At 45.5% G+C, this 22,671-nt stretch overlaps 1 protein-coding gene across 5 annotated transcripts in view; it reads left to right on the plus strand.

Annotated features, from left to right (window-relative positions):
* Positions 1-22,671, plus strand: part of LOC133347352 (transmembrane protein 104-like) — a 133,326-nt gene that overhangs the window by 67,644 nt on the left and 43,011 nt on the right. For all 5 annotated transcript variants that reach the window (XM_061559593.1, XM_061559602.1, XM_061559582.1 and 2 more), the window contains one exon: positions 10,085-10,181. In XM_061559593.1, coding sequence (XP_061415577.1) covers positions 10,085-10,181 — 97 coding nt within the window. The remainder of the gene's footprint in view (positions 1-10,084; positions 10,182-22,671) is intronic.

Genomic DNA, 22,671 nt, shown 5'->3' on the forward strand with positions numbered 1-22,671 from the left:
GGAATACTGATCACTTGGTACAGGGGCGTTGAGGAGGGAACAGCTTGGGCCTTGCTGTTGGTGCGGTCCATGGCCGATCGCAATGTGCGTATCCTGCCGGGCAATGCTTCATCAATTGAATCCAGTGTGCTTTTTAAGTACACGTGGAGAGCCGTTGAGGTGAAATGTATCCCTTGCAATGGCCACTTGACCCTTACCTCCATGTCGATAGTTCAATGTTCATGTGCCATTCTATTGAAGGATTTGTGTGTTGTCTTGGTGTGCTCTGGGACTGTTTTCGTTGTTTTACTGCCTTGCCCAAGCTTACATTTTGTTTTGAAAAATCGGACTTATATAATCCATAAAAAAGTGTTATTTATTTACATTTTGTAACTTTCTTACCATTTTCTCTATTTTTCACTCCTATCGTGTTTTTGTACTGCTGTTGTAACTTGCTCACCCACCCACCCATACTGGACGTGAAATAGAGCTTCATAGTTCTTCGGATTCCTCCAGTCTAAATCAAGATTTTGATTCTGAAGTGCACCTGATGAGGAAGGCAGTGCACGAAGTAGACTGTTGCCCGATTTTGTACGGAGTTTTTGGTCTGAATCTCTCATGTGCATTGTTTTTCTCAGGGTAGGTTTCCGATGATGTTCAAAAATACTTATGAATGAAAATTCGCAAATAATATGAAGCTGCACTACTACTGAAAACAAGAGGCTTAACAACTCACCAAGGCTTTCCTGGGCAATTAATTCATTGTCATGGCAGCATATCAAACCGGTGCCACTCTCACGCACACCGTCGCTCGATACGTCGTTGTGCTGGCGAGCTCACTGGCCGCCATGCAGCTCCGACTGTCGCGGCCTGCCCCACACTGCTTCTGGCCACTTTAATCAAACCACGTGCCCAGGGGCTTAGCGTGCCTTTGGCAGCACAGCCGGTGACCTGCATGTCAATGTTTACCGCCTTTGCAAAAGGACTGGAAAATGCCAGCTCTAAAACCCCACCCCCATTTCAAGCAATTTGTCATCAATGTTGCCACGGCTGGTCTGGTTCCAGATTACTTTGTTTGTTAGGCTAATAGAGCATAGAAATTGCTGCGCTTGTAATGCCATTGTGAGTTAATGCATTAGTGAAAAAGTGTATTTTAACCCTTGCACTACTCCGGTTGTGCATTTAACATCATGCAAAGAAGATAAGATAATGCGTGCGTCACCAGGAGTGAGAGAGAGAAGATGTGTGTGTTAGTATCTATGGTCAGTGGATTTGCGCGTCAGTGCCTTGTGCTGCAATTCTTGCAACCTGGGTTCGATTTTTGGCCGTACACATTCGTGGTAAATTATACAGGGTGTTACAAAAATGTTTTAACACTACTGAGAATTTGCAACAACACCACAATAAATGTGCCTCTGGGCTCTGGAGACCACTTGGAGAAGATTCCAGGCTACGCGTTGACAACGATGGCGAACAAGTGGAGACTCCTTGACTTTTTGAAGCTACTAACACACATTTGTTATCATGTTACAGTGCAGCATCATCCGTTCTGTTTCCATTACAAACGATAGTCCCATGTAAGTGTTAACATCTTTTTGAAGCACGCTGTATTAAACGACGTGGGCCACTTATGACGACTCGGCATTCAAAATGACTTTGCGGCACCTTGTCTGCCTTTCCATGCTGGGGGAGACGAAGGGGAACAGATGTGTGGGGGAGTCTGGCCCCGCACTGCGTGGCATGTGCTGCACCAGTCCTACAAGGTGCTCTTACACGGGCACTTGCCTCTGTGTAGTCTGCAGGCTAAACTCCCGACCGTGCTAATCGCACCTCTGATTAGCACGGCTGGCTACCTATGGCGTGAAAGAAGTTCAACGTACATTCATTCAAACTGTGGTATCCTAAAAAGTTAAATGTTTACTCGTTTTACAAAAATACAGCTCTTTTTTATGATTTCACGAGATTAGCTAGTTCATTCTGTAGTAATATTTTATTGTGCAAGCTCAGAACGTTTGTGTTATTGAGTAATTAGGTAATTTACTCGCACTAATAAAATAGCCTTATTTGAATGACCGTGAAATAGGGACTGATGAAAGTGGGCGTGATGTCCTCATGTTTATCGGGCTGCCCCTATCCATCTCCATCACCTGAGTGCTGGCAGAAGGGGCTGGGTTAGCGTGTGAAGCGGGGAGCTGGGTATGTGATACAGTTCCAGGTCCATCTCTGGGAAGAGCCTGAGTAGAAGAGGGGACAGGGGAGGACTGGTCTGGTACTGCGTAACGTGCCACTGTCTGTAATCGTGTTCTTCACTAATATTCAAAGGGGGGGGGGGGGGGGGGGCACATCGCCGGTGTGAGGGCCGCCACACCGCCTGCTGCCAGCAGTGTTTGTACATCTTGTGTATTGTCGGTGGCCTCACGTCAGGGGCCACACTGAAGGCCACCAGGGGCTGCTAGTGGCCTGTAGGCCTTGACAGTGAAGAACACTGCTCTATAACCAGTGGGGGCCAATACAATTCAGGAGACTCTATGCTCCTGCATCGGAGCACTTAACTCCGATGTTAATCTGGACCCCTCCATAGCAAGGCACACACAGGATTCCCTCGCTTTATGCGGAAGGTGCGTTCCAAGAAAAGGGCGCACCAAGCAAATTGTGTAGCATGGGCGGCACGGTCACCCAAACCACAATGCACTGCACGAGGAGACAGCTGCCTACCGTGGAGCACATATGGTGCACGCACACACAATGTGGTCCCACCTCTGACTGCATAGCCGCATATGAGTGAATACAAACTGCATACTGCATAGCGAATTTTAAGTAGAAATAGGTTATCTGCATATACACGAAGTCGCACAAACCGAACCCGCATAGAGCCACGGGAACCTGTAGATTATAAGTGAGATTTCGGCATGCCACTTGGGAGAGTGTGCATGTGCTCTTATATCTGGAGTGTGCTTGTTATAAAGACATTTGCCTTCGCCTTTCCCTCACCAGTGTCATGTGAGCATGTGTTGCTTATATCAGATCTGTGCTGATGTAAGTTGTTCTTATCTGTAGCTTAAACTGTATGTGTTATACCTGGTCTGGTAGCACTGTCAGAATAGTCTTCTACAAGAAGAAAGTTGTCAGTCCACGTCGTGGTCAAGACTCAGGCACTCCAGATACAATTCTCTCCCTGCTCCTTTGTGCAATGGGACAGTGCTCACCTCTTTTGGTAGCCCTAAGCCGATGGTGGAAATTCCACATTGCCATGGTAGGAGCCAGTCACTGTACACTATGACCACTCTTGACTTCTCTAAGAGTGGTACTTTTTTTTCCTCTGCTCTGGAGGGCTGATAGGGTCAGATGACCTCCAATACGGATTGGAGCTCAATCCTCTGATTGTGAGTCGAGTGTTTAATTCACGTTGCTACCCAGCAGATGCAGCACATGAAGACAAGAGTGCATGCATACTGATTTGGTGTGGTCAAGTGTCCAGTGTTCCGAGCTTATTAATGTGATTATTGCTGCTGATTGAGGATTTATGTGTTTTTAGATAGAGCAGAACATTTGTCAATGAAAACTATCAGAGTAATTACTGAAAGGTAGTTTTTGACTGTAGGATAATGTATGACTGTATTAGTGTTGAAAGAATCAATACGTAATACAGGATGATAGAAGGTGGTATAGGTTATATTTCTTATGTTGGGAAGAATATGAGAAGCATCACTGAAATTCAGTGGTGACACCTGACCCGCTAGGCAAAATTATATATTCTTTTATTTTGTAGACATGTTAAACCATTCCACAAAAAGTAATTTAGCACAACAATTTGAAACATAAAAAAAAACAAGCAAATAAATAAACCCATTGCATTCTGCACATTTTGAAATGGCATTGGCAATTTTCTGAAAGCCCGATATACCCTTTACCCTCACGGTTTGACCCTCTCTGTGCTGTTGAGCCCAGCTGCCCCTTTCCACCGCGACGCATTGCTGAGGGCCAAATCCTGACACTGTCTTCTCCTTGGGAGGGTTATGTCTTGTAGACCCCACTGAGCACGGGCCTACAAAACCATCCCTCTCCATTGAACACTCTTGACAGGGCAGCCATATCCCCATTCATGTTATCGTACGTATGTTGAACCCCTTTTCGCACCGTACGTAGCCAACCTTGCCAATCGGAGGTGCGGGGGAAGGACAACAAACTAAACACAAAAATCATTTATGAAGAAAGTAGTTTTCATTCTCGATTATTTTAACGTGCATAGCTCCAGTGGCTTCCTAATATCAGAATGAAGAGCGTTCCAGACGGTCGCAGAAGCGCATCTGAAAGCGCGCGATGCAGTGACCGTCTTTGGCTAGCCAAAAGCCGCTGCGAGGATGAAAGCACTTGACTCTGGTGTCATGCAAAGCCAGCACAGCATGGCTCAGGAGAGGAGGGGCCAGGTTTTTTTTTCAATGCAGAACCCGAACCATGTCACTTTCGTAGCTTGCAATGAATGCATCGATTATCCCCGACCCTGCCCTATTTGGCCCTGAGCCAGATTCATGTATCTTGTGAGGCCAGAGTTTCACCGTTTGATTTTGGCTCGTCTCGGCAGAGGAAAGTGGGTGTAACTGATAATATGGTTCACCCATTTGGAGCATCACTACCTTCGTGATAATGATGGTAAGAATGAAAATCCCAACATTTTTTGCGCGTGATTTATGCAGAAATAAAAATGTATTTCCCCCCAGTGTTATCGTTAGCCTGCTCTCGGCATCGTGGCATTAGACGACATGCATCAGGAACTCTGGCAAGGCAGTGCAACCCCACGTGAGAGAACTGCCTGCCAAAGTGGATCTCGCAGAACTACTTCTGAGATCCTGTAAAGTTATCCCGTATGCTTGATACAGAGTAATGTTTGTCACACGATTGTCAAATTGATATTTTTAATTCGCAGAGCAAATTTTAGCCAAAATAAACTGTGAAAAGCAAATGAATGTTTTTGTGCAGTCATTGGTACCTAAGCAGAGTCTATCATCTAACTATGCTTGAGGACTTTTTAAAATAATTTTAAGTTTGTGCCATTCATTATATGTTAATGCTGAAGCAATGCATTTTTAAATGGTTATTTATAATGTAATAGTAACAATCTTAAAATTTCAGTGTGGAATGGTTCAACTTTCCCATTCACTTGTCATGAAGATGCGTCGCTCAAATTTGCTTCATGTGATTAATTAACTACATTATGAGGCCAATTGAAGTTCCAACATGACCCATCCACTTCACACGAATGATTATCTTCGCCTCTGATCAGTGACACGCATTTGAAGTTACTTTTGAACGTGTCAAACACAGACTTACGTAGAGGTTACATTGTTGCGCAAATCTCTGAATGGCCACGCCCCAATGCAAGGTTTGTCAAACTGTTTTTGGCCTGTGGACCACCCAGCCCCAGCCAGCCCCCAGCCCTGGTGACAAGGCACATTCACTTCTCTCTCTAAATACCACTCGTACTACATGATTCATATTACCCGAACATTATTTTTTTTATTTTCAACGAAGCTTTGATGCTTTTTAGGGGAGCATTTAGACCTTAGGGATAGGGTAGTTTAATCAGGGTGGTTTACCTAACTTAATTTTTTAATTAAATTTCAGCAAAATATGATTTAATGTCCGAAGCAACATGTCATTATTTCCGGATCAACCCGCATCATAGCCCCGCGTCCCACTGGAGCAGCGTGGTGGACAGTCGGGGGGCCGGGGACTGCACTCTGAGGACCACTGCCCTGACGCGCGTTTGAGACGTGGGTGCAATGCCTCATGGCTGCTGGCAAAAGAGGACACGTTGAGCTTCACCTTGGTGTTCATTATTACATCTTTCATGGAAAATGTCTTCACATTCATTCAAATTTCAATGATGTAGCATTAGCTTGGTGGCATTTTAAATCTCGCACAGCTGGTGTTCCGCGTATGTCTGTATGTCTGCATGCACGTAAACAACCGTGCCGTGTACGAGTATGTGGCATCGAAGTCTGTGGATGGCAAGCTCGCCACGTCTCGCTTGGCTTTTTAGCTGTTTTCACTACATCCTGCACTTGTCAAATAAATCCTCGACTCCAACCTCCAAGAATGTATCTCTCAAGTGCAGCATACCAGTAAGAGACATTGTGTTCATTTATTTATTGGTGTACTTTAAAGCCAGGTGGGAACCCATTGTGATTCCAAGCATGCATCTCTCCACGTTTATTTTTTGGACTTTTCAGCTTTTGTTTCATTTTATTTGCCAATGTCCATGTTTTTGGACCATATGTCTTGGCAAGTAATATGAGAGGGAGAGGAGGAGGAGGAGGAACACATGGGGTAGAGAACACGCACAAGTTTGAGACATCACAGTGACTCTAATAAAGGTAAGCGGAGTTGCCCATGAGCACACCACTCGAAGGTAGAATGGCCGATGGTTGAGATGAATGATGAAGTGGTAGCCAAAGGGGGGACACTAGAGAAGACATCCACCTTGGAGGACCGGACAGACCGTCGTGAGAGCTGGTGATAGCCTTGGGGAGGCTTTGATTGGGGCGATGGCGCGACCCAGGGAGAGCGCGTTCGCTGCTCGTCGCAGAGATTCACAGCTTGAATCCGGCAGAGACTGCCATGGTTAATTTCGCAGGTGAATTAACTGTGAAATACGTGCCGTCTGCTTCGAAGTGGACGTTAAAATACCCTGATGGCATTTGAAACGAGTAGGCCTGTGTGTGCCAGCGTCATGGTCCAAATTTGCCAAATTCAGTAAAACACTCGCAAGTTACTCAATTAAGATTACACGTCGCAATAATTGCCTCCTGCCGGCAGACAAATGCCCGATTGCAGGTCAAATGCTGAGTTACCTTGTGCCACACAGGGACGCTGCTACGGGGAGTGTCCTTTCAAATGTGTTGAGATGAGATCTGACGTAATTCCCTTGTCGCATGTAAAGTGCTCTGAGATTTCTGGGTGTAAAGGGCTTTTCTTAAAAACGCATCATGATTATCATTGTCCAGCAGTGCATTGACCATGGCTGCTGATCATAGCGACAGCCAGTTGAGACAAACTTTTTTTTCAATTGAGACCAGGGTCAAGCAAAGCTATAAAGTTAACATGTAATAAAGTTAAATAACATCCAGCTACAGAAACATACAACTCGAACAATGCGATGGAAGCTATCAGCATTGATAGCAATTAAACCATAAGCTTTTAATAGCACTTACGATTTCAGTAAGATACATTTTAAATAAGATGTAAGAAATATCTCAAAAGGGACCATGCGTCTCAGTGGGTTTAATTAACCGCTTAGTTAAATCATGGATGTAACAAGAACAACACTCATGTTGATATTGACCATGCAACAAGTCCAATTTCCATTCCACCTGGTAATAGGCTTGAAATATTATTCCTTCTATGAGGATCTGTTTCCAAAGTATAGAGTGGCATGATTGGTTGGCTTCTGTATCATGGTAAAGAAGATGATAAAGGTTGGGGCTAGTCAGCAGGCGTGCATTGGACTCCTCGTTGCGACTCTGTGAGCCGAGCTACGCTGCTGCCGCTGAGCTAATTCAGCCCGCCGCAACTCGGGGGAGGCATCAAGTTGTTTTTCCGCTGCAGAAGTCAAACCAGGCCACCAGCCGCACATGCGGTGAACGAGTCGAAATGCATGTCGATGACGGGCCGTCATTGTGTTCACGTTGCATTCTGAGTGACGTCGCGTCCAATAATTCAGAATTAGAATCGGAATGTTTATACTGAAGGAATCCGTGAGCTATAAATCTCTTCTTCACAGGTGTCCAGTAGAGGCGGGTCAGAACGTTACAACAACAAACAGTACAAACGCGTCATTAGCCCCCTCCCTTTGCCCTTGCTTGGCTCCGTGTCAGATTCAGATGCCCTGTGAGGCCAATGTATCAATGTTTTTGCGTGAAATATAGCCAGCAGTGTAAATGCAACCATTGGTTGCCATGCCTGGCCCCAGGACAATCAAGCAACCTTGAGCACGGGATTCTGGTATAAACTGCTCTGTTCCCATCTCATAAAATACACAACCTCTGGCCATCAACGCTGTTTGTTGGCTCTTCAACTCAAGTGGGAGAAAAATAATGGTTGAGTTCCAAAGAACCCACAATTTTGAAATTATTACAGGAGATGTTCAGATGAATTAATAGTGCTTCTCCCACTTTTCTTCATGGAATGATCATCGGGTTTTGAATGTAAAATTTTAAAAATCTCATCTCTCGAATGCTGGATGCAAGCCTCCCTCCCTATGCCATGTTATTCATGGGGCGTTGTTTGATCATGTATTGTGGGAGGGTAGTGTACTGGTGAGCGTGCTGGGCTACGGACCAGAGGTCGCAATCGGGTACCCGATACCCGTACCCTACCCGATACCCGGCTACCCGTACCCGGCCGGGTACGGGTACGGGTAGGCCGTGAGTCACTGGTGAGTAACCGTTTGTCACTCATTTCGGGTAGGGTACGGGTACGGGTAGGGACCCTGGTGCGGCCAGGTACGGGTACGGGTAAGGAATCAAAACCCGTTTGCGACCTCTGCTACGGACCAGGCAACCCAAGTTTGATTCCCGCTCATGGCCAAAGCCGATGACGATTATTTGAATGGATCCTGGGCTTCCCCTAGGTCGACTCAGCCTCACGTGAGTATGTGGTGCAGTGTGTAACCATCGCCACTTTGGGATTTTTGTCGTTTTGGGGGGCGGGGCGGTGGGGGGGGTGAGGCGGTGGGGGGGGGGGGGGGCGCTGGGGGGGCGAGGTGACTGAGGTGCGCGCTTGCCGCGTGCCTAATTGAAGTTGTCTTCCGATAAAGAAACTTGGGCGTAATGAAAAGTTTAGTTCCTAGAAATGGGCTGTCGGATAAGAGCATTGATTACACTATGTAACACGATTTTTGTCCCTGGGTAGTAAGTGTTATTTTTTAATTGCTTATGCCTAAAAAGTATAGAAAATGTGACCAGCACTTTATTTGAATGAATGACACAAATGCACACCACGTTTTCTCATTGAAAGGAGGTAGATTTCAAAATATCACTGTCCTGGTCACAAAAGCAAAGTTTGTGGGGAATAATAGCCATTTTCTGTACTTTTGAGGAATAAGCAATTAGGAAATAACACTTCCTACCCAGGAACAACTTTTGTTTTGTTACACAGTGTTATTTGTGGTGACAGCACAAAACAGTGATGAATCACTTTCTCTTTCAGTGGCTCAAAGTCTTTCAGTGAATGCAGCTTTGAACAGTCGCTCACACCGTGTTTGAGACATCCATATGAAGTGTGCTAATTCACATATTTTGGCTGAATATTTTAACTTTAGTGCTCAAGATGAGTGTGTGGGTGGGGATGTGATGGTTACACCGATGACTTAGGGGTGCCAGTGGAAACCAACCAATGCCACTCCATGCCTTCATGTCCTGGGAGACACTGGCTTTTTCAAAATATTTTTCAGATTAACCCATTTAAGTTGTTATGTATTGTTCAATTAACAATACATAATTGAACTTGTGTTTATATCAATCTTTATTACAGTCGTGTTATTAAATCCTGGAACCTTTTATTGAAGGCCAGGCAGATGCTGACTAGTATGTATTGCAAAATAGTATGTATTGTATCAAGCGGTGTGAATGTCTAGCAATCTAGAAATTCTGACCCTAATACTCCCACAGCTCTACATCACTAGAACGCAGCTGTCATTCTTTATGGGTACATTCCAATGGTGCTATCGGTGTCGTCGTATGAGTTAAAGCAATGCCCATTTTTAACTCTTGCAGGGAGCCGTGCCAGTGGCCCCAGAAGATGATGGGTGCAGAATCACGTGTGATATCCCTCCTGTTATCTACATGAGTTGTGCTGCACTCTGTCATGTACCATGTGTGGACACGTGATAAATAAGATCAGCATTGTAGTGGTTATTCGGTGAAGAGACTGGCCCCCGCCATAGAAATGTGGAATCTCCACCACCGGCTCAGGGCTGCCAGTGGAGTGGAGTGCCATCCGCATTGCTCATTTCAACAATAGATTGCTAGTTTGAGTAATTGAATAACTGAATGTGAGTTTAGTATTAAGGTGCCGTGTGTCTGACCTTTTACTTTGTCTTGTGCAGTGGAAACCTGTCTCGTACAAACGTATCGAGCAAAGTCCTGGACTCGGATCCCTGTTGGGGCACCATCACACGTGGGAACGCCTATCGCATTTTCCTGGTGAGTGATGCCTCATTGCTCGCATGACCATGGAGAGACAGATGTGGGTGGGAAGTCGCATGTTGGCGGAGGGCCATGCTGTAGGGCTGGTGCATGCATCGCTCCGCTTTGACGGAGCTCATGGGAAAATCCGTAGAGCGATCTGCCAGGCAATATTGGCACCTCTCCCCAACTTGTGAGTCGCACCCATTGAGTCGACGCCTCTTCTGGACAACGCACAGGGATCATGCGGAAGGAATACGCATTCAGGAATCACTGTCTTCATTTACATGATTTCAGTATTTTCACGAGCCCAAGGTGAGTTTAACGGATTTAGCTTTTCAGTGTTCGCGGGATTGTTAATAATTTGTGCGTGTTTACTCATCCTGTCCCACCCTAACAAGAGTGTTATCAGGATAACGATTGCATCATAGGCATGGAAGCATATCCTAAAATAACAACTTAACTCTTCATTTTCAGATGCAAGATATTCTAGCAGTTGCACACGTTTAGAATGCCACTTTTTGTAGCAAAAAGTACACATTGTTCTGCGATAGGATGTCAGAAAACGTAGCAAACTCCACTGAAGCACATGTATGCTCATATGTAGCCTCCGATTCGTGCGGTTGGTTACGTACGGTGCAAAAGAAGTTCCCCGTACATACATAGCCTGTCCTTAATGTTTCTGGAACACAGCACCCTTGTTCCACAACATTAAATAATGGCTGACTTAGCAACGACTGATGAAATCTTCGGACTTAATTTCCTTTACATGGACCAACTGTATATGAAGTTTAATGTGCTCGTATTTGCACAAATGACCTACATTGAACAATTGTGCTGACGCGTGCAATGTCACTTTACGTCCTCCTGGTGTCGAGCCACTGTTGTCCATCCTGCATGTGTCCAAATAGTGCATGCATTAAACGTATCATAACGTATCATATTGTACTCACCAAGATTCGTACCTCGTATGCTGCTGCGTTTGCCTGCCGCGCGAAATTAAAATATTTTACAATTTTGTCGTATCGCTATTGCCATCATAAGATCGAAATATCGTAAGTCGGACCATCGTAACTCGGGGACTATCTGTATATGCATTGTCTTTGAAACTGATTGGTCCACTGAGCTATATAGCTCTTTTTCAGAAATGAAGTGGCTTATCATGTGGAATTTTATAGCAGACAACTATAAATGTGGCGGGAAAAACCATAGGACCCGGAGAAAAATCAACGCGACCAAGTGCAAACCCCAAATATACAGCAGGTGTTAGGGTCGGGATAGAACCCACGACCTCCTGTATATGAGGCGAGGTAGTTAACGTCTTGACACCGATGAAGTGGCAGCCAAAGGAGGGAACGCACCCAGCGTAATGTGCACCGTGGATATGGAAGCACTGGGAGCTGATGATCCTGTGCAGGAACCAGGTGGATTGTTGAATCGCAAGATCCTGAGAGATGGAAAAAACTTGGGGAGGTCTTCATCGAGCAGTGCATAGGTTCTTGGCCGATAGTACAGTAAATGCATCGCAGATACATTTTAATGAAATCTCTGTTGTGTTAATTTGTAGAAAAAAAAGAACAGGCTTGTGTCATTACCATAAGGGCTCTTCACAAATCGGTGTTTGTCCCAAAAGACTACAAGCCCCCGATAGCAAATTGCTCTGATATGAAGCACGCTCTGGGCCAAATGTAAAACGCAATACATGTTGTTGCTTTTTGCCAAATGACCCCCTGACTTTGTGCTTTTATTTAGCTTCACTGACCCTGAAAACTAACGATGTGTTTGGCGTCTGCTTTAAAAGCGAGATGATCACTCTCGGATCTGTGCTTGGGCACCGCTGATGTATGTGAAACAACAAAAATGACTCCTGAATAATATCTCATTCCTTTGGTGCAACACGAAAGCAGCTCAAATTGAGCAAAACTCGCCCAATTGATAATGTCAATCGCACGGTTCTGTGCAAAAGAACATTGCATTACTCACGCCTTTTGGACCCGACCGCGGTTCTGCACTGCTTACAATAACGGGAAGTCTGCACACTCGGTACCGGGAAACAGAAGTGTTATTACGGCCTTGTTACTGCGTGTGGTATAGGTCACCAGAAACATTGATAAAGCCATGCACCCATGTGCAAACTGTTGTACACGCACCTGGCTCACTTGATTGAGTTGGTGAGTCTGCTCGGGCGTACCGAAATGTATTTTACCCTCCCGACTCTGACCATGGAGCTGAAAGTACTGTTTGTTCACAGGGCTTGGGATATTAGCTGAAATATCCTCGGTAGGAGAATGATCATTGACATTTATGGAGAACGCAACACAATGCAATACAATTTGGATTTATATAGCCGTGTCGAAAGGTGACCACATCTCAAGAGGCTGTGCAGAAATAGTGGGCATAGTTTGTAGAGTGAGGCAGTCATTTGCAGCGTAAGTGTGTTTGCGTGCATGTGTACGTGTATGTGCTCACACGTATGTGTGGTTCAGTGCACTCATTAGTGCGTAATGTTCCAGCGCGCACACATGCGCATTTTCTTTTGTGTGTGCAAGTTTGTGTGTGTGTTCATACAATCATACATGTGTATTTGTGTGCGTGTGTGAGTGTGCATGTGTTTACGCATGGTTGGAAACGGTGGTGCAGCAGTTAGAACGCTACGAACCAGGCGTCCTGAGTTCCATTCCCACTCATGGCCAACACCAGTGATGATTATCTGAACCAGTCCTGGGCCTCCGCTAGGTCGACTTAGCCTCAAAATGAGTACCTGGTGGGTGTGTAAAAATCACTACTATAAATACAAAGGTGGCCAAGCATGGTGCTGGCCACCCACCCCCTTGTGTGCCATGCCAGCCTTCATAGGTGCTCGCTAACAGCACTTGCCCCAACAGTCTGCATAGGGCGGATATTTGTGATTTTGTCTTTGTGTGTATGTATGTGGAGGTTAGCTTGATTGCTTTTGTGTGCGTGCATGCCCACACTTGTGTGTGTATGTTGTGTTCACAGGTATGCGTGTACATTCATGTGTGTGCATGTTTGACCACTGCCACAGAACCTTGTATCAATGCAGTCTTTGTGAGACCTCACCCCAAGAGACCACAGAGAACCTACCATGAGCTTTTAGGTAAAGTTCAGCTTTAAGCAAATTTTATTTAAACCGGTGAGAAATTAAGAGACCAGGATATTCTCTTTTGCAAGGGTAACCAGGGCATTAGTCTGCCGTTAGGGGGTCGATGATTGCTACGTTTTTTTGTGTTTTAGTTTGTTGTCTTTTCTCCACACCTCCGATTAGTACGGTTGGCTACATACGGTACGAAAGAAGTTCAACATGCATACACACATATCTACAATCCCAAGTGAGCCTGCACACAATGGCCGACGCTAGAGAATGACAACAAGGGACATTTAACATGCACTGTGAAGCGCATTATTATTACTCTACACACCGCAGTGATAATCAGGGCGGCCGCTGAATTCAAACTCTGAAACCTCTGCAACGTGCTATCGCTGAGCCATTGGGAGAGTGGAATAGATGATGTATGTCGCTCGCGTAAATATGTATGCAGGCATCCCCATTATGCGCGTCCCTCAATGAATGTGCAGAAGACGGAAGTCAAAGTGTAGCGGGAGGGCGCAGGTCACAGAGCGCAGGCATTTGACTGACAGTGCCAGATGCACGTGCGTTAGGTCGCTGGTAATTTTGTAAAATGTTGTAGCCACCCTCAGCAGCTCGTTTCACCAAGGAGCTGCCCCAAGGGTGCAAGCTGTTCCTCAGGCTGACTGTGATAAGCAACTGCTTCGTCTCACGTTTTAGGAACAACAATGCCATTGATGCTTTTAATATAATTACTGCACATTATAGACACGTGCATTGTACTTCTGTAGTGTTGAATACGGAGGCACACACTTGACTTTGAGGCAACGCGTTTATTACACAGCCCCAACAGGGCTAACTACATAACGTACACTCACTACACTAGACCCCAACAGAGTTACTACATAACCGGGTCAGCCAGTAACATTCTCTGACTGACCCACGATGCCGAGCGAAGACCGAAGGTTGGAGAGACGCAGCGCCGAGGGTAGATTCCAGAGAACAGCCAAGAACGCTCCCGGGACCGCCCCTTGATGCTCGAGGGCGTGGCCTAGCTCAGCCTTCGGCCAAGCCCCCTTCTGGATCTTTCCCGAAGGATCTCGACCGAGCATCACGTGTCCCTCAAGCCCCCCTCGGGCCCCCCTCACCACCCTGTCCCGGTCACGTGCCCTCTCGGGTTCACTCAGACTACCATGTGCCCTCTCTCAGGCCGTCGCCAGGACTGTGCCCCCTCGGGCCCGCTCACATGCCGCACTCACTCTGGCCCCAGAGAGAGGTTCCAGATGCACAGTAGCACTCTGGTGACAGTGCCTGGCACTGACACCATAGTGACACCCTTGACGTCACTGCACTTGGGTGCAATACAAATCACAGCTTCGGAAGTCGACAGGTGGGTCCCTGGCTTGGGAATGGGGAATTTCAACCACGAGTTATTTGAACCGTGAGACACTAGATTGTGTATGTGATCATTAGAAATTGTCAATCCGCTGCTGGATGAAGGTCTCCCTAACCCAGCGCCACCTCTTACAACCCTGGGATGTTATCATTATAATATACCAGTTTTGACACGCTTTGTGTGACATTAACAGAAATACCAGATGTATTCCATTGGCATCTGCATTAAACCCCAAATAGTTGTTTTTCCATCATTTATTTAACCAGGAGATTAAATAAACCCGTTGAGACAATTGAAACAGCATTGCCTCTTTTGCAAGGGCTACCTGGGAAAATTCCAGCCAGTAGTCGGCGTGTTTTTTATATATTCATCTGAAAATAGAAATAAAGGTTCACTTTTTGATTGAAAGCTTTCTTGACTGCAGGGATTCATCTTCTTGGTTCTTTTGGTAAAGTCACGTAGAAGGGAAATAATATAATAATAATAAACATAATAAAATAAAATTCTCACGACGTTTCGGCCACAACGCAAGCAGCCGTCCTCAGGTGAAGAACAGGTCTGTCGGAAAGACAGCTTCACTTGTAGATGCACTCTCTCATCTTAAGATGTCTTTGCCAAAATAAACAAGAATTCACCAATTGAATGTTTATTGTATGAGACAGGTTCGCACACTGCATATTCCATTAATAGACTGGTTTCGACAGCAGCAGCTATGACTTTGAATGATAGACAACAACCACCACCATTCGCCACGAAGTGACGGTGACGTCACCACGGCGCTTGTGCCAGGCCAGGTGCACTCTCAGGCCACGTGAAGTGTCAAAGGCTCACTTACAGGAGGTCACGGGACAGACCCAGGTACCATGGGTTGACTGATACACACACACACACGTGCCCACGCATGCTCACACACACAAATGACACGGATCCCTAAACAGACTGTTGGGCGCTTGTTGTGAGCATTTATTAAGGCCAGCATGGCGCACGCCTTTGTCTTCTAATGTTTTACTTGGCAACAGGTACAAGTTTAGACAACGCATACCACGGGCATCAGCTGCCGTTGGGAAGTAAACCTAGCTGACCAGGTGCAAAGCACAGCGTGCAAACCACCGCACCACCACTCCCCACGTAGGCTTCCGTGCGTACACACCGTGTCGTCCGAGGAAACACTGGCACTAAGAATAAACACTATCTCTCACACGGTCAGGAGATAATCATGTAATGGACTAGCACATGCAATAACAACAACAAAAAGAGTTTGACATTTTATTGTACGATGTACTGTGATTATGTAAAAGCAAAGGCACATTTGAAGCTGTCAGGAATACGCGGCAGGGCAATAACTGGGGAAGATGCACAGCTTTGCTGCTAATTGCCCAATTAATGAGCCTCTGTTCGATGTGAGGCTTGCGTGCTGCCGTGGACACGGCTTATTGATTGAGTCAGCCCATTTGTGGCTTTTCATTTGGGTAGTGTGGGAGTCTCTACGTTTGTCCCAAGAGCCTAATTTTCTGTTATTGCAAAGCATGGTCCAGCCACAGGCAGGGAAGATTCTGCAATGATGAAGGGCCTTTGCCCGAAACGTCACCTGTTACATACTTTTTCTTTCGAGGCCACAGTGTTCTTGACGAATGTGCTACGTTTTATTCTTAATTGTGTTTGTGCACCGCTGCCAACATAGCAGCAGCGTCAACACTAAATAATTTATATATTATGAAGTGAGTGCATTTAACGTCATGTGTGAGGCATTACCAAATTAAAAGTAAAAAAATTCGTGCAATTGTGCTTGTCTACAGTGTCATTTTATGCTAACATATATTGCTCTTGTGTAGACCTCTCGTAATTACGGTCTACAGTATTATCTCGGAGATAATTGACAGCAAGGAGATTAAACACGGTATTTCTCGGGGAGTTTGTGACCATCTCAACAAACAGCAACGTAATATCTGGGGACAACCAAGGGAGTTGAACGTGTGTAGAGTGACTACAGAACACTGATGTAAACAGTGGGAAGTATATAGCAGCTTTGTTGTTAAAGGTCTGTACGTGTGATGTGCACACAGTTGCGTTTTGTCGATTATGTCGTTGTAAAAGTCAGGTTATAAATAAAAAAGTAGCAAGCTAGAGGTCCTTTTGAACAGCGGTGCACCACCAGTGCCCCCGTCGATAAATTGCACATGGAAAGAACCCCCGTGCTTCCCTGTGACCACATAACGTACACGTTGGGTGTCATTTACCACGCGCACAGCGTCATGTTGACAAGGATGCACCCGCGCAGGATGAAAACAAATGTTGTACGTGTTTGTAGCAGAATCAATACAAGTACAAGCTCTCCTTGTACACAACTGTGAGACAGAGCCACCAACCATCTCCCAGTTAATGAGCTGTGCGTGGATTAAAGGAGTGAACCCGAACTGAGGTTTCCAAAAAGTAAATGAGGGTTGGCCACTAGCTGTGCATGCGGGAGGATAATTTGAGTCCTTTTCACGCGGGCTTTTTGGCACCTGAGTGCACCTGAGTGCACCTGGGGTTTCGTCTTATCTCTGCCCAAGTTCCAGGGTGGATCTTTCCTTTAATCGGTGATGTTTTCCAGGAGCTTGTTTGTGTTGACATCAGAACACAATTATTTTGTCTTCTTCTTTTCATCCTACGGGAAAATAGGAAAGGTTTGAGGTTTTGTTCATATTACAAAAGTCAATGCCGTGTGTGAAGACAAAGCAAAGATATTTACACTTTTAGAAATGTGCCCAGTTGATTATATGGTTGCTGTTCTGTAACCTGAGCAGCATCTGAAGCTATCTAGAAGCCACGGTGGAGATCGCCCTGTAACTAGACGGGTCACTCCTCTCTGCAGGAGAACAGCACTTTGTTTCGGCTCCTTCTTTGCGGCACGAGCAATTGGACTGTAATTCTAGTTCCATCAATCCAGAGCCATCAACATTCCACCATTGAGCAGATCACACTGCCTTCCTGCCAGCAAATTGATGCTATTTATTTATTTATCTTTCTTACCTTCTGTTGGTGTTATTTAAAAAGATGTTTATGGCATCTAATCACGTGATATGTATGTAAGTGTTAGAGATGTGCTCCTGATTTATGGATCAATCCGAAAAATCCAAATATCACCGACATGCGACATTTCAGATGGTCCCTATTTTGTTGCCAGGATTGGTCTGGAAATGTAATTTCATAGGAAATGACTTCACTTGCATTCACTTACTTCGGTGGTTTTCCTGCACAAAGTGGGGTAACGTGGCATCAGGTGATATCACTATAGTCAGTAGGAAGACAAGGTAAATCAGCATACAATTTTAATTAGCCTAGACATAGTTCCATACTTGTATTTAAAAAATGTGTAAATCTGAAATCAGAATTTTGCTATGGGATTTTGAAAGCATCAATGCAGCCACATTCGCCGCACGCTCATTACCCTCAAATGATTGTAAGAACTTGTAACGCGCACGGCATATTGGCTCACTCCTGAAGAGAGGGTGCCTCATGAGGCAGAAGGAGGAACTACGCTCGACTGACAATTACCCACTGAGCATCTGTGAGAAAAAGCTTCATAGCTCATCGGATTCCTCCTCCTGCAGTCTAAATGATGGTTGTGATTGCCCAAGCTCTTTGATGCCATATATAGTAAGATGTTTTCGGCCATTTCATGAGTGTTTACAGATTCATATTTGTTACACTCTCCCCTCTCCCAGCGTTTACCACTACTTGGACTGGTTATGCAGTTGAGACTACATGGATACAGCCTTTAGCCGGGCAGTGGTGGTACACGTGGCCTGTAAGCCAGCGCTGTGGATGCACGTGTTGGTGGATCACACGAGAAATGTTGTAGAATTCCATTCCCGTGAGCGTTGGGGTGACATACCCTGGCTTGTCAGGGAGAGGCGTTAAAGCAAACGTGGACTTCACTTGTTCCATCTGTATGGGTACGGCGTTGCTGCACCGCACGCTTGGATGTACTGCGGGTGCTCTAAGTTCCTCCCACGTGTAAGCAACACTCGTTCATCGGCTGATAACGCCTTCATATAGAGAGGACCGCAGAGCTTTGAGGAGGAATTTGGCACGGGTTCGCCATCTGACTGCTGTTCTTGCTAGTCTGTGCTTCCTACTTGCGCCTCTGAAGTCGTTCTCTCTCTTGGAGCAGCCAGACGGTCAGCGAATATTGTGTGGCGTATTAAAATTTTAAATAAGTATTACTATTGATAAAAGAACAACTCAATCAAAGGATGTTTAACGTTTCACCCCTTACCACGTGTGATCAGCAGTGGTTGTCCCACACAGTGGGATCGTGTCATTCCCACGCCTGGATCAAGGGTGCCAGCAGACACACGAGTACTGCCCCCTGTGATTGTTTGAGCAGGGAGATACTTAAACTTGACCCGTGGAGATCACCGTTGCTCAAACCTTTTCAAACAATTTAACTTGAAAAACATCACTATTAATACCATGTAAACATGCACACGAAACCAGTTTGCATAATATATATAATGCTCATTGTACTTTGTTGATGCAGTGTACAGCTAATAGTCGATGTTGCAATATAAGTGTTTCATTTTAAATGGTTGAAGCCATCTGTAGAATGTTAATCTGCTCTTCAATGCATAAGTTCCAAATAGAAATTTACCTACTTTAAGATAAAGGCGTTTGATTGATTTATTGTTCAATTTGATTCGCACCATCTGCTATTCTGCTAGGAGGCTCCGAGCTAATGGTAGCAATCCCTCTTCATGTGCCGCAAGTCTTGTGTTTTTCTATCAAGCATAGAACATCTTCCTGTTTACATGGGCAGTGCTAATTTCCTTTTCCTACACTGAACCAGTGGTGAAAATTCCACATTATTATGGCGGGAGCATTCTATCCTAATGCGTGCACTATGTGATGGTTCCCTGTAAATGTATTATGCTTTCATGTTTGATAATTTGTTAATTAACAGCAATAATTTCACTTTTACATCCCTTTGTGGGACAAGCTGCCACTGCTGAATGAGGACCGCCTCCCCGCACCGTGTTGATCATCGGGGTTGTTTGGCCATACTTCACCGCACTGGCTAGTGCAGGTTAGTAAAGGGCGAGGCCTCGGATCGATGCAGAGATCACTCGCCACTGATGTTATCAGGTTTCATAATTGCATTGTGCAGAGCACCACTGCACCACCCCGTCCCAAATTTAGCAGCAAGCTTAATTTGGGAATTTACTGCCCACTCTTTTACTACCTGCTCTCAATGGGACTTTAACGTCTTTTTGCAGCAAACGTTTTGACCAGAGCCATTTTTGGCAGCGTTGCTGCGCGCCGAGGCAGAACTGCGCCCTTGCCAAACGTCTGCGGATCAGCGATGAGCCCGATAACTATCGCCGGGCGTCAAACCCGCACATCGAACCGACACTCCCGCGCGTGGCTCTCCGCTGTAAGGGAAGCAAGTGCAGTGCTCCCCGCGGTAACTGGTTCCGTGTCCACGTGTGGGAGGCTTGGATGTGGAACCCTCCGGGGAGTCCGCCGGGTTTGTTTATCGTGATTCAGACGCCGCTGAAGACTGCGCGTCGCACGGCCACCGCTCCGCACGCATGAGATTGATTTGTGGTCACCCGGTGCTTTTTTTCAGCAATTTTTGTTGTTTATATTGTTGTTGGAGATTCTCATTCGGTAGGTTTTGTCAAACCCCGCTGCAGAATGTGCCGGGCATATACACCCCTCCCCGCTCCACCTCATGCCCTGCCCCAGCCATTGTTGTTGGAAAATGCAGAATTCATGACCATTGCGAGAAGAGTGTCGACTATCAGAGGGCCCAATTATGGCAGTGGCATCCCTAAGTGGCATTTGCAACATTTATCATGAATTTGGCAGGGAACAAAATACCTTTTTAATGATATGCATTATTGCCGCTCTTCTTCTTGCTTAAATGAATCCCTGAAGTATAGATGGCTGATGTGCCAATGCTTCTCGTGACTAATTCAAGTGATTTATGTACAAGTGTTTTACCACAGGCTCCAGAGAGGGTCTCTTTTGAGCCCCCCTTTCGTGGAGCCCTTTCTGCCAACAGTGCTGCAAGCAGGTCATTGTAGGGCTACACATCTTTTACCTTTCATACCATAATTCTTAATTTTGTTAAAATTTTATTTACCAGGTAAAGCCCACTGAGCTCGTCGTTATTTTTCATAGGCGACCTGACCACACGATGGCTCATCGAAGGGGCTGATATCACCACTCAAGGGATTCAGAGCAGCAGCCAAATGATCTAAATGCATATTTTTTTAAGTGGAGGGCAAAACTGGAGGGCCCGGAGAAAACTACAAATATACTGGCATCGTCTGGGTTAGGGATTGAAATCCTGCGTATCCAGGCGAGGGAGATAATATTTTGCCACCGCAGTGCCCCATTTGTACAAGTGGTATCTGCAAATCTACGTGAATCAGGAAGCATTCATCTATCACATTTTAAATAGCCATTTTTCTTGGAAATGGGCTTTCATTTGTTCTATTCAGACTGGTCTAATTTTGCACAGGGAAGACGCGTTTAATGAAGCAATCTGGGAATACATTCTTGAGGTTTTCCAACATGATGGGCTGAGATGTCTTGTGATTGACTCACCGTCCCCAATTAATATCACTGGTCACATGACCTCCTTTGCCATGGCTACTCCAACACTTGCCATGACATTTTCAGAGACATTCATGTACATTTTATGCACACAGCAGGATTCCAGCTTGTAACGTATCCCATCCTTGTAAAATCTAATTTGAAATTCACTCTGTTGTTATTTTTTTGTTTAATCTGTATTTGCTGAAATGCCACAAATTGCCCATATTCAGATAACTTTTAATGCATAGTATGTCATTTGGGATGGATGCTGAAATTGAGGACCTTGAGCTGAAAACCACATTTTTTATGGCGCACTCTACCGTTGGGTTCTTTGTCCCCGCTTTGAAGTTCAAATTATCATATGTATGCGCTGCTTAATGCACCACGTTTACATTCCGGGGCAGTCTTCTTCAAAATGTTATTTAATCTCGGGAGGCGCACCCTGCTAGTGGTCCTGTGTAAGCCATCCAAGATGCTACCCCGCATACAAATAGGGGCAGCGCTCGCACCCTTGTTTGCAGTTTGTCGCTTGCCGTTATTTCCGCCCAACTTGCTCCAAACTCTAAATCGACCGGGGCCGTCACATTTTTCTGTGATTTACCGCGGTTGCTGAGCGGTGTTGTGCCTCCCAGCGACTTGCTGTGCACGTGGACGCTTCTGCTTGTCGCGTAAGCTTTGTTCCGGCTGGCGTGCGTTTCCTTAACTTCAACGATTAACCTGTTGATCCGGCGCCATCAAATTACACCTCCATGCATGGGAATTAACAACAACAACATTTTGTCGTCATAATGCAGAATTTGGATTTAAAGCCTGTAATTGTTACTTAGTTTCCTTTCATTTGTCTCTGTCACATGCACAGGTTAATAGTTTTTGAGACTGCAGCTGGAGCTTTCCGATTAGAAAAATAATTAGCGAAATGAAGCGGGAAGTGCCGTGCCTTTTTCATTTTCATTCCGCTATAAATTAACGTGTGAACACATTTTTAAAGGGTTAATATTTGCGTGAAATATTTTTGTCATTTTCTTACGCGTGCTCGCCCCCTTCATCCGCACTTCCCTGGGAGTCTCGGCGCGTGTTGGTCTTGGCCTGCTCCCTTGTTTATTGAACAAGCACAGGTGGCGCAGGGACACATTCTTGGTGCCAAGCCATGGGGCCTCCAGGCTTAAGGCAATTAGTGTCCATCTCCATTGTGGACATCCGCTTGAGTGAGATTGATGACCCGTCTTTCTCATGTCACCTTGGGGAAACAACACAGCAGGCCAGCCAGTCCGTTGGGCGAGCTTTTCACATTTAACTGCAAAGTCGAGTTTGAAATTAATTGACCGCACAGCAAGATGTATTGACACTGGAGTGCTCTGGGTGCCATGGTATTACATCATAAGTTTGTGAAGGCACGCCACTTATGATAACACCCTTTGTGCATATTGTATTTTTTT

The sequence above is a fragment of the Lethenteron reissneri genome, chromosome 3, assembly GCF_015708825.2.
Source record: "Lethenteron reissneri isolate LAM-NWPU_2019-01 chromosome 3, ASM1570882v1, whole genome shotgun sequence".
Lineage (NCBI taxonomy): Eukaryota > Metazoa > Chordata > Hyperoartia > Petromyzontiformes > Petromyzontidae > Lethenteron > Lethenteron reissneri.